At 48.7% G+C, this 17,442-nt stretch overlaps 1 protein-coding gene across 1 annotated transcript; it reads left to right on the forward strand.

The window, feature by feature from the left end:
- The first annotated feature begins 16,219 nt into the window (after positions 1-16,219).
- Positions 16,220-16,768, forward strand: CHC_T00001052001 (hypothetical protein). The gene has a single exon (XM_005718325.1). It carries the CDS (start codon positions 16,220-16,222, stop codon positions 16,766-16,768), a length of 549 nt encoding a protein of 182 aa, XP_005718382.1.
- Positions 16,769-17,442: the final 674 nt, after the last annotated feature.

Here is a 17,442-nt window from a genome sequence, read left to right on the forward strand (position 1 = left end):
GAAATAGAAGAGGTTACATGCTGTTGAACGTACGAATTGGGATCGAAGCGATTCAATTGCCCGCCTTTGCGCCTGACCGATAATGGAAAAACATTTCTTCGAAGATGTGGCGTTATTGGGGTACCTCTTGGCCAGAATGCGTTTGATTTCCGCTATGGGAAGATCCTCTCTTTTCGCAAACTTGATAGCAGATACGACTATGTCATTTGGACGGGAAGGACTGCCTCTCGAAGCATCGTACATTTCGTGTCCTTTTTCCGTGTCAAGAACCTGCCGGAATACCTCATACTGTACATAGTGCTGAATAGCGAGAAACGTATGATACTTGATGTCAGAGTTTGCTTTCGATACATTGCTTGAGGTTTTCGTGGCTTAGCGCGACCAAATTCAAAAGTGCGTACCGTTTCTATCTTAATGATCTTCATCATCCCGATACAATTGAAGACGAATAAATTCAGGTTAGACATGACGAATTCGCAAAGGCATACTCAAACATACAGAGGGGCTTTTTCACTTACCTGGAGTTCTGTTCTCTGCAGCCCGTTGTTTTCGGTTCCCGAGCCATCATTTCCTGCACCACCCTGCAGCTTACTTACCACTTCCTTCAAAAGCGCAAACATCTCCCCCTCTCATTGCTTCCTGCGATCTGTATCATCCGCCAAAATATTGGTCAGTCGCTTCTGCTCCTCCTGCAAACATTCAAAACGCAATTTATTGCCCGCGTTATCCTCCTTCATCTGTCCGTCGATGCGATCTAATGCTGCATTCACATCACTTAACTCCTTTCGCTGCGCTTCCTGTGCGTCCTTGTCGGCCACCGCAAGATCGCAAAGTGTTTTTAAATGATTCACCGTTTGATCGTTCATTGGGCGTGCACGCGGAGGCCGCTCAGGTCGCCTTTGGATCGATCCAGAGCTGTTGTTGACGCCACTTGAGCCAACGCGAGTTGACATGGTGCCACCGGTGGGATGCAGCCTTCACTCAAACGCGTGATGGAAACGGGTAAAGACTTCTGATTAACGAATGCCAGCGCCGCTTCAAAAACAAGCAAAACCAACGAAGATGCCGTGTGTGGTGAAGTCAGACACACAAACACAAATAGCCGTGTTCTGTAGACTTTTGCCTCATAAGTAAATGGTGCGATTTCGTTTCGGGCATAACTTCGTGAATGAGTTCAAAATCGAACTGCTTCTTCCGCTTCGTTGTTTTATATCGCCCTCTTGCCGCTTTGCGGCTGCAATCGCAATCGACGGGTTACGGTTGAGAGAAATGCTGCGCGTGGAGGAACGCATCACAAGTGCACAAACCCAACCTTCTCATACAGATCCTTGCCAGGCCTGAAACGCAGCCTTCCTCATCGCAAAAACAGGTAGCAGGATAATCTCTCCATGCCTTTCATATTGCGAAGACCGCGACGTCGCTTCAATATTCATTTTCCTTCAGCTCCCTGTTGTACGTCGCCACGTTTGGGCCCACATCCACCCCACATCCTTATCGACTTTAAAGTAACCTCCACTGTGGCATCCCAAGTCATTGACATCAATTGACAGTATTGAATCATCACCTATCCACATTTAAACTGTGAGAGATCAGGGTGTCAGACTGACTCTAATGGAGAAGTTAATAGACGGAAAAACGTTTTGGTGGTGCCCGTTTTGCGATCCGGACTACGGCAGCATCGCTGCCTTCGGTAGCCATGACAATAGAACGCATGGGGGCAATTTTATGCCACAGATCGAGATTGAAATCCCTCAACTGATGCCACAAAACGACATTGCCGCAGACGATTTGCCCATTTTGCCCAACATGCCCAGCGCTCATCGAAGCTGCGAAAGTTCTGCCAGTCAAGAAAACTCGACTCCTCGCATATATCAGAACAGTGATCTGAGCCCGTAGCCAAGTGCACTATCACATGATGAGTTCCCGGAAGTAGCGGCAGTCACGAAGGTAGACACACCTCATTATACACGAAGGAACCCACCTGCGAACGAAGGAAACGGCGCTATTCTCGTATACAGATTTTCTCCTCTTTTCAGAAGACAGAGGAGCCTGCCTATCCAAACATCCGTTTGGAGCAGTTGAAACCTGCCCTTGAAGATCTATCAAACCCTATTCGAGAGAGTTTGCAATACTGCACAGAGAACCATTACAGCAAGCCCGAAGCCGAAAATTGTTGACCTGCTCTCCTTTCTCGAAGCCTCACTTCTAACGGCAATGAACTTTGGATCTCAAATCATTTCCAGACAGCATCAAAGTTCTCAACATACTTAGCGAAAGCTCGAAAGCATGCAGTACAACGAGAGGGCTGGCGGTCCGCAATTATACATTCAACCCTGAAGACAAATCGCAGGGGAGTCTACAGACCAGTTCTCAATTTTATGCTGGAGAAGATACACGGCGGAGGAGGCGCAGACGCAGTGATTCAATTTCGGGAGCTGTGGCAAGAGGGAAGAAGAGTTTTCTAGGCACAGTGGAATTCTCAGCACATGGGAGATTATGCGTGCAACGTCGGTGAGAAAGGAAGAGTTGTCCTGGTTGATTTGTACAGTGACGGTACAACATTGAGAAACTCTGGCACACAGAGTGCGAATAGCATCTGCGTCCGATTCTCGAATATCCGCAGCATAACCGGTGAATGGTTTGAGGTCGGAATTGTTCCGACCTTGAACCTAGATGATCTCAAAGTATTCGACGCTGCCGCACGACGAGAGAAGAATGAATTGTGGCAACGGTTCACATTTATGGCCTTCAAAACGTGCATTGAGAAATTGCACGTCGATGTAGTTGTGGGCAGAATAAAACTCTTTCCCAAGCTCTTTGCTATTGTCACCGACCGGGAGCGTCACCGACCGGGGGCAGGAGCGACCCACATGTAGATTGAAGGGTCACGACTGCTTTATTGACTGCACGCATTGTTTGTTCCCCACGCGTACACGAAAAGCAAGTGCGACCGCTGGTAATGCAGCGTCTTCCAGTCGGAAACGGACCAGGCCTGATTCCGCTGCATCTCAGCCTTCCAAAGCGTCAACAGATACAGACATGACGCCATAGTATCAGGAGTGACGAACAATCTTACATCCAATGTTGCAAATGGTGAGGTGCATCTTTGGGATGTTCAGCGCAGCGCAATGCTGCACCCGAAGCGAAGTGTGTGGTGGACTATTCGAAGGCACGTCGCTGTGGCCGAGCATCGCATTCGGAAGAAAAGTACAGCCTCTTCCTGGGTACGTATCACGGAATATCGTATTGATCTCGAAGGTGTCAGTGCCCTTGATTTCCCGCCTGCATTGGCTGCGTTCGCGGGGGCCGGGAGCTGCACGTATATGTTTTTTGGCTGTGTCGCCTATGACAAGCTTCATGTAAACGAACACTGTGTCTTCAGGCAGATTGCGGATGAGATCTTTAAAGTGTTTGAAGTCCACCCCCAGTACAACGGTATGACCAAGGGGGTTGTAGCAGGAATCGCAAATCTGCGCATAACAGATATCCCTCGAGCTGCGCAACTGCGTCGCTTCCCCGTTTTTCTCAAAGCAAAGGGGGGAAAACTTGCCGGTGTGACTGGCAAAATGAGGCGCGAATTGCTGCCTTTCCAAGCTTTTTCGGTAATGGAGATATCACGTGACGTTCGACCGGATGACGACATTGTAGTTACAATCCGGATTGACATGGAATGTTTACAGCGAAAACTTCTCGGTTTCAACGTCAGTTCTGAGTCAAGTGTTCGCTCGCTAGCAGAGATCCAAGATATATCAAGGCTGGGGTTTAAAATTGGACGGAGCTTGACAAAACTTCTTACTAAGAAGTTCGCAGTTAGTAACTGCCCTGTCCAACACCAAAGTTCATCGAATGATGCACCATATATTCGATCATCTTGTCAGCTTCGGCTGCTTCCCAAAAGGAGCCACTGATGATAACAAGACGATGCATAAAGCGACAAAAAAGGGCTATGCCTCCACGAACAAAAAGCTAGCGCAAATAGCGCCACAGCTATTAAGCGCCCGCGTGTCTCTCGAATTACAAGAAAAGAGCGCCGCCCAGATTGATTGTTTGAAGACGAGAACTAGGCTTCTTCTCACTCGAAACCGTCTTGCTGCCTTACAAAACAATTGTGACTCCGAGGATACGCAAGATGAAAATGATGCAGTAACATCGGATTTCGTGGGCGGTACGGCGATAGGCGCAATCATGGCAAACAAAATGAAGTCTGGAATGTCGCCGGCGTCTGTGCAAGCAGCCGTACTAACTGCAAAACACCCCTCTGCTCACGTGAAAGTATGGACACAAATGAAGTGGGTGCGTTTTAAAGCACGATTTGAGTGGGAAGAAAAGTTGCGTGTATCCCAAACGGCTTATGCGGGAGACGTTGTGCTTCAGACCGTGAATCGACGGTATGCCATTTGGTACGAGCACAGGGGCGAACGACGTGTCGGAATCATCCAAGCCATTTTCGCTCACTATCAGTTACCGAAATCCAGAGTACTTCTCACTAGAAGATTGGTGGGTGCAGATGCCGAAGTTGGGAACGAACACATCGTGAGAGCTGGAAACAAGCGGTTCAAATACGATCTTTTAGACGGGGACACACGAATTGATTGCATCTCGAAATATGAAATCTTGAGATGCTGTGTTTTGGTACCAGACCCCTGGCAGTCTTTCAAACGATATGGGGCCAAAAAACGGTGGACAGAACTGCCTGATTACAAGTACGAACGCATGCGGCGTTTTCTGAAGTAACAGATTATAAGTACACTTCCCTGGCTGAAACACCGTGCAATGATCAAAGCTGCGGAAATGGTATCCCAAGCGATAGACTCCTGTGAAAAAAAATGAATTCACCCCACTCGATCGCCGTAGTACGTTGCACTGCAGTCATGGAATTCCGTTGAATCTCCCTCATGCACTCTACAGGTGACGCGTTGAGTTAAGGAAGTAGATTCGTAATTTACGACTGCATGCTACTTCTTGTAGGTGAATCTCGGCCGGCTGTCTCGAAAGCTCCAACATGATTCCTGCATGAAACGCCGTCATTCCGAGCATATAAAGACCAATCTCGATTCCTTCGTAGCGATTACGGTACGCGATTGAGATTCAATATAACTGTTGTGAGACTGGTAATTTTCTTGTTGCACATGACATTGCCACATCTCCAGGTTATGTACCAGAGTCAGATCCGAAAAAGAAAATCTCTGCTCCAGTATACAGGCCGTGGTAGAAGTTCACAGAAGAATTTGTTTTATAACGATGCAATAGATCGGGTTTGAGCAACACAAGCCATGGAATCGAAGGACAAAGTTTCGTTTGACACGCCTTCAGAAATACCTCGTGTGAACTGTTCGGTGCCGACACACAAGTACCTACATATTGCGTGAAATGTAGTGTCGCAAGACTTCTTAGAAAGTATAATATAAGATACGTCTAGGGCGTTAGGCCAAAACGGAGCTTTTTGGTTTTGCGCCGCGCTGAAATCGTAACGAAGACGTTCCGCGAGGTGTAGAAGTGAGCGTTTCGTCGACTCTTCCAGAGCGCAAAATGTATAGCTGCGTCCGTAGTGTTATGCTGGCATTCGCGGCACAAACGCTAGTAGTCATAAAACCACAGGGACTGCAGCGACGGTGGGTGAATGTTTGTCCTTTGAAAAGGATACACAAGCGGATGGCGTCGCCGGGGGCAGTATAGTCATGGGGGCAGCGCAGTGGCGAGAGTGGGGTGCTAACGGAGTCAGTGCCAGGAAAGGGAGGAAGCCGCTGTTCGATGTGAGTTTTGGACGACGGTCGCTTCTTGGGTGCGACTTCGGGATGCGTGCAATTGTTCCTAGTCTCGAGTGTTTGGGGTTACCGCAAATGCGATCAGTATTGGTGAGGGCCCATTCGGGTCCGAGCAGGCCCGAGTGGGTTTGCATGGTCTCGGAGCGCCGGTCTTGTGCTCGCCGTTTGCCCATTAGCGAGCCAGCAAAGCGAAAAGATACGCATGAGCAATCCCGAAACATCGGAACTGGTCCATAGAATGGTTCCGGTGGATGTCCGGAACGCCCCAGTTGCAATGGGAGTAGATTTTACTACAATTGGAACCGGCGGGTACTCTGCGACGATGGCATGCAACACTACCTGCCCAGTTTCTTCCCGAAACCTGCGCTCGCTTGACCACGGCCACGGCCTTCTCCTTCATCCTCTCCCTTTCCTAATGCGTCTATCACTTTCCTTCCTCTGCCCCCCGGACCCCGCTCCTCCTCTGCCGTCTCTCCAAATTCTCCCCGCCCACCGGCATGTCGGCCTTTATGCCCCCTGCAGTCACTGATATTGTCCACTCCATCCTCGCCATTCCCATCTCCCGGTCCAAGCCGGCGGCGGCTACGCTGGGCATATTCGCCCTCCAATCTGCCCCGATTGCTCCCCAGTCCGACGACGACGTCATCGTCCGAGACCCGCCACTACTCGTCCGTCTAGCCGGGAGAACGACGAAATCGAGATTGTCTCCGCAGCCTTCCCCTACCCGTCCGCACGAGCGCCCGCCCGTTTTCCACCTCGGCCTCGACATCGCAGAATGCCACGCTGTCACTCAACCTTTCGCCAACTCCACCTTTTACAGAGAGCCGTCACACCCCCCAGCCCTTCACCCTTCCCCACATCCTCCACGGCGCGCCCGTTGACGGCGACCTTGATCCAGGTGACGTAGGCACTTCCCTCACCACGCCTCTCCAAGACGCTTGTCATTTACATCGAGGCGCAGCCCCCGCTCATGGATTCCAGCGACGAAGCAAAGGACGTCATTGTCTAGTCGGCACCGCGCCGCCGCCCACTCCTCTCGGTCGCCTGCGACGCCGGCAGCCTTGCGTTTCGCTCGCACGCTCCGATGCGCAATTCTCGAATAAATCTCTACTTATACGCTCGCTGCGCCCTTCGTGCTGACGCCGTAATCGAAAACCTTCCCCACATCCAGGACGAAGGCATGATTGCCTCTAGCCTAAACTCGCTTCGCACGTGCATGAAGAATTCTTCACCCGGTTATTTGGAATTTGATAAGGCTCGTGCCTTTGGTATTAATGGTAACATTAGAGGCCTGTCGCAGTTGTCAAAAAACTAAATGCCTGGAAGGCCGCGTGCAGGTCTTGAACTGACGCATGGTGACCCGTGCCCGTGTCGGACGCCAGGATTAAAATGCCTGGCGGACGCAAGAATGGTGTATATGTTTTAATGACGACATGCCAAACTAATCACCATGTAACCGAAGAATAGGGTCTTTACGTTTATGCCATTACCTCTATGATGGCCTCAAACGTTCTACCTCACGTTTCTGCCTTTCCATGCACTCCTCAGCACGCCCTCTCCTTTCCTCTTCCCTTTTCCTCTGCTGCTCGAGTCGCTCCTGAGCATGCCTCTCCTTACTGAGCTCTGCTATGTTGCGCTCAAAACGTTCGTGCACTCGCTCTACGGAAATCCCGGAAACGTCGCTCCTTACTGAGCTCTGCTATGTTGCGCTCAAAACGTTCGTGCACTCGCTCTACGGAAATCCCGGAAACGTCTGCGTCTCCCAAGTGCTCTCCGAATGCCTCAAGGCCATCGTCTGCCATATATACTATTCTAGTTTTCTTCCTTTTCTTTTTCGCATTTGTATTCGTACTACCACCGTATGCCTCTCTCTCAATCTCGTTGAATTCTAAAGCGCTAGTACCATCATCGTGCCTTCCATGTTCTGTCCCTGAGTCTATGGTCGAATTACGCCTCTGGGCTGATGCCATCGAGTTACGGGCCATGCGTTTCTGGTCTTTTTCTTTCTTTTCCGGCCCACTTCATGGATTGTCATGAATCCTAGCCATCCCTAGCCTCTCTCAAGTGCATAAGGATGTCAGCCAACTCACCATCTCCCCTTCACCGACTCCAGACAATCTCCCATTGTCAGAGTCAATTTTATCAATCTGATACTAAAGGCTCTTGTACCAGTTGTGAAGTGTGTCCAAACCGATGCTATCCATGCGTCTGAAATGTACGTTTTCACATACTCTTTGGGCTATAGTGGCAACCGTTTTATTCGTGTCTCCACATTCTGCTGAATGACCTGGCATGGCAGGGAAGTCACGCACGATACAGAGATCTTGATGTGGCGTGAAACTTGAATGCCCTCCACTTTTAGAGGGGCTGGGTATTTTGTTTCAGAAAACACTTCCGACATCTTTGTGTGCATCTGTGGGCTTGTGGGTAGTACCCACAAGCCCACAGAAGTACAGAAGGCTACGAATATGTCTCGCAGCTAGTAGCTGCGAGACATCCTCGTAGCCTTGTATCATGCATGACTCCGAAAAAAGTCCTCGAATTGTCCGGCACCTGTCCCTACCATTTCTCAGAACTGTGCTAAAGTATCCACTAAAACTGACATTGCGACAAGTTTTGTTACAACTTGATTGCAGAATTCTGTAATTGCAATTTCATTTCAGTATGAGGCTTTTCCAAACATTTATGCAGAAATCCGCCGAACCCGGCCTGCATAAGCTCACTATTGCTACCAGCAATTTCAAGGTTGCTCCATTTCCAGTTATTATGTAGCTGAGATCGTAATTTCATCAAGCGAATGGGCCTCGTATCAGTTTCCAAGAACACCAGATCAAGAACAGTAATTCTCTGAAAATGATTCCGATTTAAGGGAATACCAGGAATACTGTTGCTGTCCTGACGGGCAGTTGTTGGAATGATTGGATAATGTGGTATTAACATCCCATCCACCAGTGAAGTGGGTCGAAAAGCTCTGAAGTTTAGGGCATTTTGAAAATGAACAAATCCGCTGCTGTGGCGTACTGTATGAAATCTACCTTGCTATGGAGCTCAGAGTGAGCAGAATGTATCGGAAAATAGTTTTCTTAATCGCTTGAGCTGTTACGGAGCCAGACTTCTTGAAATGAGCACATTCAGCTAGTCCCAAATGTCAGTGGAATTAATGAAATTTACGGTTTTTGTACTTCGCCTTCTGGGTACTCACCTCCACTTCATTCTAGGCTTGCTTTCCATGGCAACCCAACACGCGACTTGCTTTCTCCTTTTGCCTTCTGGCGTACCTCATTTTACTTATCCTGAACTTCAGTGTTTTGTCTGCTGCAAAATCTGCTTCAGTCATGATGCCAGTCTCCAAGAAAGTGATTTTAAGGTTTCCCAGCGCTTGGGAAGGCTTAATCGCTGTGTTTTTAGTCACCGAACCAGCTATCGCTTCCGCCAGAAGAGGTTTAATGTTGGAACCTTGTTCCTCTTGAAATGTTTTCTGATGGAGCACCATCATTGTTATGAAACGACTCGACTCTATTCCTGCGTGTGCCTAGTATCCTGGTAATTTCCTGTCGAATTTCGTTTTCACCGGGAAGGCTATTCCTACTTGGGTACTTCTCCTGAAATTTGTCAAGCATAGCAGAGTTGCCAAGCGGAAACCTTTGCGCCTCAGTCAAACAACTACCAAATCTCGTTTCTGTACTGCTTAATAAAACTAATGCTACATTCTTTTCTCTCAGCGGCCTCCGTGCCCACCCTTGCACCTTCATTTGTTCACTCCGAATCTCGAAGCTTTCCGCAAGTCCATATTCTGGCATTACGTTTCGGCCATCTCTGATCCTTATAGCCTCACTGGATGCTAGGTGATTTGCTTGGCGGACAGCATATGCCACCATAGCATTTCGTGTTGTCACGGACCAATTACCTTGTGAGTTTAAGCGTTGTGCTCTGGTTCGATCCCTCGGCCCTAGCACAGATCCAAGTACAGAACGCTTAGCTACAACAGTAGCAGTGAGCATGCCGATGAATTCATCTTCGTAAGATGGTACGTACGGTGCATAACATTCTAGTGCATTGTAAGATATGCATTCATCAATGTCGACAATGTCCTGTGAATTATTCTCATTATTATCTTCGACGACGCCCGCGTTTGCACCTGCTTCAAATCCATCGCTTAGTATTTCTCGATGTTCTGCTGCTCAACTTTAAGATTCATATCTCCGTCCTGTTTCAATTATAAAGTCATTTTGCGAATGAACGTGATCACCTTCTTGATATTCACTTATTATTTGTAAATCCTCTGTGTTTGTTGCACCAACTTCTGTTTCGAATTCTGAAGTACCATCGTGCTGTACTGGAATGAAGGACTGGCCATTCAACAACATTTAAAACTCCGCACCGCCCCCAAACACCCGAGTAGGAAAATGCTCGTAGGTAATAACCAATTTTCTTGTGACTTGGCTCTGTCACATGGTCACAAATGATATCCTATATGATAAATCAATCATTTGTTTCTGTAAAGCAGTCATTGCCCTGGGAGAAGAACGGCTTGGCCTCCGCACAAACTTTCAGAAATCTTTTCCTTAGCAGAGTTAACCGCGATATATCAACACTTACAACCTGTATAAAGGAATTTTGAATGCCTCCGCTCCACGCCGAAACAGCCAATAAGCCCTTGGGCGTCGCTATCTTTCTGATCCTATTTTGTTGAGAAGTTTTCATAAACTTCTTAATATGAGAAGTGCCACGCGCAGAATGTGCATCTATAAGTCACTTGCCATCTTGAGTTTCGATATGAATAAACTGAGAGACAGAGATAAGAGACAGTGCCATGATAAATGGAATCAGTAATAAAGCTTCAGTAGACTAGTAGCACCCAGCGATATCTGACTGCAAAGTAATGGATTCTATGAACGGAACCTCCTTGTGTAATTGTTTGAGGAAGGCTTCCAACATGGAACTCACTGCCAATTCATCTCGCTTATTTGTTTCATCCAGAATTTGATCAGAATAAACCATGTATGGCCCCGCATCCGTCTTTACAAGCATATAGTTACTGGCAAGAAACCCATGCCACCCTATCCCACGTTTTCCAGAGTGTTTCTGAGTGGTATCTCTCGCTGACATGGACCCGAACCTTATCTTACAGTCCACTACAAAAATATCGTGATTAGTAGGTTTACTATTCCCACAATCTGACCTCAGATCTTTCTGGATTGATCGGATAGCACGCTGCTGGTTAGCCATCTTGACACGGAGGCCGCAATAAAGTTCCTCGTTTTTTTGAATGTCATCAACCACGTTCGGTACATCCTGGATAATTTCAAGAGGCTTATTCAGAGCACGGCGAGTGTAGTCTCTAAGTTCCTCAAAGAAAACCCCACGAAACTGCAGGCATTGCAGATGCCTGGTCGTTCTGTAGTTGCTTCTGTTTCCTTTTGTAGGCCGTGAAATATACCATGTGCATCGGCTTTATCCTCATTCATACGCACATGACCGTCGTACGTAAGTTGCGGACTATTTCTAAGAAATCTGTGTGTTGATTTGACAACTTCTCATTTGACGCAAAATTTTCTCTAATTAGCCGCAGCACTGCTACTTGGTCATTTACAATCACACCAGTTACATGGTCCACCGCAGTTAAGAGCTTTTCCTCACCACACGTATCCAGTGCAAGGACAATGCAGAATGATCTCTTTGATATCGTGCTAAATTCCATGTCCGTAAGTAGCGATCGTAATTCTCATACATGACCTTCCTTGATCTACGTCGACGCAGTGCAGGCAGGGAAACCATTTCTTGATAATTGAGTAAAACCTGTTTATGACCCATAGCACTGTACCAACATTGGAGGGGTGCGGCATAAATTTTACAGCGACCTCCTCTGCATTCTCATTGAAACTCATGATGTTCATTCTCCTCTTCTCAAGATCCTGTCCCCGCTCCATCTTTTTAAAACATGCGTATGCCTGATCAACAATGCGTCCTCCTATGGTTAGCTCAGTTTCACCTTTAATGGCATCCAATGTAGTTCTTGATAATGCTTTCACCAGGACAGCACGCAGAACTCCTCCCTGAATGCTTCGCTTTGGGCATTTTTGTGATACAGTAGTTAATGCTCCAATAATCTCTTTCGTTCAGTTGACAAGTCTGAATGTAAACGTAAAATTGTTCGTGCTACATCCTCTAGGATAATCGCGATTCTTGCTGGGGAAAGTACTTCGGAGATATGCACCGAAGCTGCCATCACAGTTTGCACTATACACCTGCACCCAGCTCCGGCTTTCTCACTGAGGTGCATGTTCGAAATTCGCTGTGCTTCTGAAAGCGGGCTTTTTCGGGTTCCCCTTTCCCAACCGAACGCCTTCCATATATATGTACTGGTAGTACTTGGCATCAAATATCTTTGAAGTTCGGTGACGTCTCGTTGAGAACTGGTACATTGCAACGTAATTTGTGTTTTCTTTGCTGCTGGCCTGAGGGAACGACCAGCATTGTTAGAAGACCTGTGTACCCTCTCTTCCGACTCATTGCAACATGTGGCGGAAATCCATCACAGGGGCAACCACACCGTCTACGCAAACTTGGACAATTGTGGCATGAACCAACTTTGCATTTGCACGATTGTGCAATCGATGACATGTGGGTATATCTCAGGAAATGTCTGAAAAGGATCCAGTAAGGGATACAGTGGAGCGATGGATGGATTGTTTCAGGGACTGTGCTAACATTATGGATGATGTAAACCCTGTAACTAGTAAATGGAAATCTTGTGAAGATGAAAATAGAACCTCTTCGCACTCCAAAGAGGCCAAAACAACCCCATACACATACATTTCGTGTGATGCCGATTGGTCCTGACTAAAGTCACTGTATGAGCTCTATCTCAAGAACTGGCTATTCATTCTACATAATTCTACCCGCGGAGGAATTCCTATCCGACGAGGTATGCAACAAGCATCAATTCCGCCCACATAAACAAAGAGCGGATTTGGAAGTTGTACAAGTGTCCTCAACAATTGACCCACTTTGCTCGTGGATGGGGTGTTATTGTGGGTTAATTTGGCAATTCTACATGGATAGTGCTGACGTATTGGCTCAGACTAGCTCTGGGTGAGAGCAAACCCTCTTCCGGTACAACGGCTACGGATTTGGGCCCTGCCTAGAGTACTTAAACCGAGCGGGGTAAGGTACGCCACTAGGCATTCTCCGGTAGGCAGCTTCTCTACTATGAGTTCAGTGAGCATGGAGGCTATAATCAACGCAACGGAAGAGCGCTCCTGACCCTGTTGTATGAGGCGAGTTGGACATCCCGTGTTTTACCAGGGCTTGTGTCCGCTGACACGGGCATGGCTGTGTCTATTGCGCCTAGGCTTTCCACTTTTGACCCCAGTTTGGGGGCAGTTCCGGCTTCATGGGGAGTCGGACAAGGGCCACCGGCGGCCCGTCTTTCGCAATGGATATTCGAGCGTTCAGACGCTTTTCAGTTGAGGAATCGCATGAGTAGATTGGCTGTATTGACGGCCTTTTAGTGGAGTGAGGTCAATCCAAACGAAAGTCTTGAGAGCGTGGCTCGCATGATGCGATTGGACGGAGAGATATATTAGGCCTCGGGTGTAGAGCTCGAGAACCTATCTTGAGCCCTTGATGCATCCGATGTGTTCGCTCTGGGGCTGGAATGTCTCTTCTTGCGGGATGACGGCGAAGGGTCTCTGCGATCTCGTCTGCTCGCATGATGGCGCATTAGGCACAGGCCCGGGGCATTCCGCCGTTTTCAGGAGCAGTATGGCGCCCTCGAAGTTTCAGTGGTCAAGGACAGTTTCAAAAAGCCTTCGTCCCTACTGCAATCCGCAGTCTTAGGCTTTTCTGATTTCCATGAAATTGTCAGGCTACCAGGTACTCCAGAGTGGCGTGTTACTGGTTTCGAAATGGCGGGTACAAGTCATCTTTTTGGAGCCGTATTCAAAGAACTTCCAAGAGCCCAGATTATGTAAATGTCGATGCGGAGGCACAAATTGTTACTGGTTCCAGTGCAGTGATTTTTGACCCCCAACTGCTCGTGCGCAAACGGTAGATCCCGTCCAGGTGGACAACCACGTCTCTTTCTGCCATGGCACAAGGGGCGCCACCGCGCCGCGCGTGGGTTTTCCACCACCAGCCCCAGGAAATGGGACTATTACTGCATTTGCGGGGATGGCACGCATCGTGCTGACAATGACACTGTGATGGTCGGAAATGCTGAAATTATTGCATACACTGCGGATCTGGCTTTTGCTGCAGAGGGCAATGAAGATGAAGATCCAGAGATGGACGACATTCCTGCAATGAGATCCAGCCGCCGTTCAATGACTCAATTATATCTTCCTCGACTGTTCCCTGATGAGAGGAAAGCGTACAACGCGCTCATGATGTCTCCCACTACCAATTTGCATATCTATATTTGTCGAGCAGGGCTGGAACTCGCCCGCAAGGTAGCGGAGCACTGTACAGAGATAACGCCAGAAGATGATTAAATCATGTAATTTGGTGTACTCGAAAAGGAAGCGAAAGTCATGCTCCACTGTTGCCGTATGAGAGGGATGAACTGCGACCTGAAGAAGGCTGGGGGTTGTGTTGCCTTCGGCATCCTTGTTCTGGTCAAGGAGAACTGTTTCATCCGTACCCTATTCTCTCCAAGTCAGCTTTTGGCAGCTCCTCATCTCCTTCTTTTGAATCACCATGCGGCGGATCTGGACGGATGAATAGACAGGGCATGGCAAAACCTAATCGACGACGACTCTGATGCCACCATCTAAAGAGATCTCACTGCTCTTTCGCAGAATCTCCTCTTGCGCACGAATAATGCTTATCCTGCATTCTGGGCACTGATAAAGTGGAGTCATTGGTCCGATGTCTCGCTGTCCCCATCTAAATGGCTGAGGAAGTTAAGCCCGACAAGCGCCCGGAGCGTGGACGAGCGTCAGTCAGTTCTCAGGCGCCAGTTGGTCACTTAGTCCGGAAGCAAAAAAGATCTTCTTGAAAATTGAGGAACCTTCCAAGAAAGAGACGTAGTATGCGCGTGGGTAGGTGGTTTCTTTCCGTCGTTCCGTCCGTACCGTCAGACAGTGTGACCCAAGAAAATTGCCTCAAAACAAATGTCAGTCGGTACACGGTCTGATACGTATATTGTTACATACCTCTCGATACATATCCCAGTAAAGTATGCAGATGTATATGGGATGTTTATTTGATGTCTATTAGATATTTTTGGATATATTTTGGATGGGTCCTGGATGTGTAGGAGATGCTGATCGGGTGACGGCCTGATACGTGCTTTAGGGACTGGATGTCCAAAGGATGCCTGAAAGATGATTAAATGCTGATTGGATGGTTTAAAGATTACTTTTAGATATTTATAGCATGAGGGCCACCACAAACTGCGTAGCTTTAAAGCATCTAAGAGGGGTCAGAGCATATTTGAGGCATCCATGAACCGCAGCAAGCCCTACCGCTCCAAGCCTCAATTGCTAGTCGCGGCCTCTGCGATCACCCGCGCCTGTGGCTCGGCGGATCCCTCACGAATTACAGTTCTGCACCAGCTCGGCGACGCCCTGCATGCATTCGAGGAGTTGCAGTTCGTAGTCAACGAGATCAAGCCCAGCACTTTTACCTACACCGCGCGCGACCGAACCTCTGCGACCACCGGCGGCCAGCTCGATGCCGACACCCGCGTCCGTTTCTAGCACGAACAAGGTGCGCGTGCCATCTTTTCAGCTGTTGCCAGTGCCCTCATCAAGCTGCCGACCAGGATTGGTCCTCTTCGTCGTCGCGCCGTCGACTTGCTCACGGCCACGGAGAGCGCCACAGGCCCGGTCGTTGTCATGTAGGCTGCCAGCAATCTCCGCTCGCCTATACCAGCGCTGAAGAGGCTCACTTGGTCTGATTCGGACCACGGCAATTTTGAAGCGGTGTGCGCCATTATTACCTTGGCCGACGTTTCCAACAGCACTATCGCTGGAAGAGCGTGGCGAAAGACTAAGTCGATTTTTTGCTGGGTACTCGCGTCCGACAAAAATGCAAGCGCACTGATCTTGCCTACGCTATTGTCCAAATTGTCCAGTCCTTTCCGATGCATGCCCCACCAGACGATAGGCTGGTGGACGACCTGCTTTCTTTTGATCTTCAAACGCCTACGTCGAGAAAAGGGTGTGCTGGTGTGGGATGCGCCCTTTTAGCCTCCGTGGCAGCTCCGCATCTAGTTTCGAGGGGCGCCAAACCAACCGATGACGTGGTAAGTGCACGTTGACGCAGTTTGAGAACCGCCCCAACATCGACAGAGCGTGCAATGTGGGCTGTGTTCATGGCTCGCGCTCAAGTCACAGCTCGGCGGCCACCGTAGTGCCGACTTCTCAAATACAGAAACTTGTGAGGCGGGACATAGTTTCCAAAGAACCAGAAGGCATGATCAACAAGCTCACAACACTGACATGATAATGGATGAGGAAAACGTAAGCGTGGGGGTATCTGACGAGATATTAGAAGATGCATTGGTCCAAATAGCGAAAACCGCAGGGCTGGAGCAGGGTCATGTGGACGCTTCAATGGCTGTTGCGAGCTTGCTGCGAATGTGGAGAATGGCATTACCGACTGGTGTTTCAAGGATTGTACCGCGAACTTCTGCCAGGTTGTTACCAGAAGTGTCATCAGTGTCCGGTGTTTCGGCCTTGGTAGACGCAATTTGGCTAGGTTTACTAAAGAAATTGGATCCATCATTGTCATCCTCAATCTTAGAAAAGCTTCTTCCTGGTCTCTCCGAAGAACCCGACTTGCGCCTCTCCGCTGCCCTGCATGTGTACAGCACATTGCTGCTCAAATACGGCCGTCAGAGCATGAAAGAAAATGGACTATCGCAGCAATACAGTTCTGTGTCGTCGACTCTTTTGAAACGGGCTCACGAAGTGTTGGATGTCTTTTCGCACTTCGTTCATATGGGCGGCGTGAGAACTATGTCAGCCATAGTGACGGCGCTACCGAGATATTGATCTCCGCTTTTAACGGCTGTTTTGCAGGAACTGCTAATAGCAGATTTAGCGATGACTACAAAACACTCTGAGGAAGCTGTTTTACGAACGTTTACGTGTTTGAAGTCTGTCGAAAAGGAGCTGTTTTCGATTTTGGGATACTCTGCCGCCCTTTCCGTTCTTATTGGGAAAGTATCATCTGGTGAGTGCAATGTCCTGGATGCATTATGGTGTCAATGGAAAATAGATAGCCTGGTGTTGCTACGGCCTCATCTTGCAACTCAGAAGCCTGCTTCTTGTGACACAATTTCGGATTGTATTCGACGGCGAGCTGGATGGGGCTCAGTTGCGGCCCAGGCTAGCTCAAAACAGAAGAGGCTGTTTCAGGGAAGCTCTCTTGAGGAGATGGTATCTCTTTGGAAGGAAGAACTAGGGTTCGCCGGGGAGAGGGCAGGGAGGGAGCTTGGAGCCGTTGGAGAGCAGTGAGAGAAGAGGCGGTTGGGATGGCGTGATGGAGGGGGGTGTTGGGGTGAGGGAGGGAGGAGCGGTGTGTTTGGGGAGATGAGATTAGAAACGGAAGTTTCTAAAAGCCTGGAAAAGAAGGCGTTTGATTGTGGGAGGGGCGGGCCAGAGCAGAGACGGAGGGCGGGATAAGGTGCATTGTGAAAGGGCGGTACGGTGGCGAAGCGGCCTTA

This window comes from Chondrus crispus, genomic scaffold (assembly GCF_000350225.1).
Source record: "Chondrus crispus Stackhouse genomic scaffold, scaffold_391, whole genome shotgun sequence".
Taxonomy (NCBI): Eukaryota; Rhodophyta; class Florideophyceae; order Gigartinales; family Gigartinaceae; genus Chondrus; species Chondrus crispus.

What these genes read in the sequence shown, in the direction of transcription:
- CHC_T00001052001 (XM_005718325.1), top strand. Translation starts at nt 16,220, where the DNA reads ATGGATGAGGAAAACGTAAGCGTGGGGGTATCTGACGAGATATTAGAA.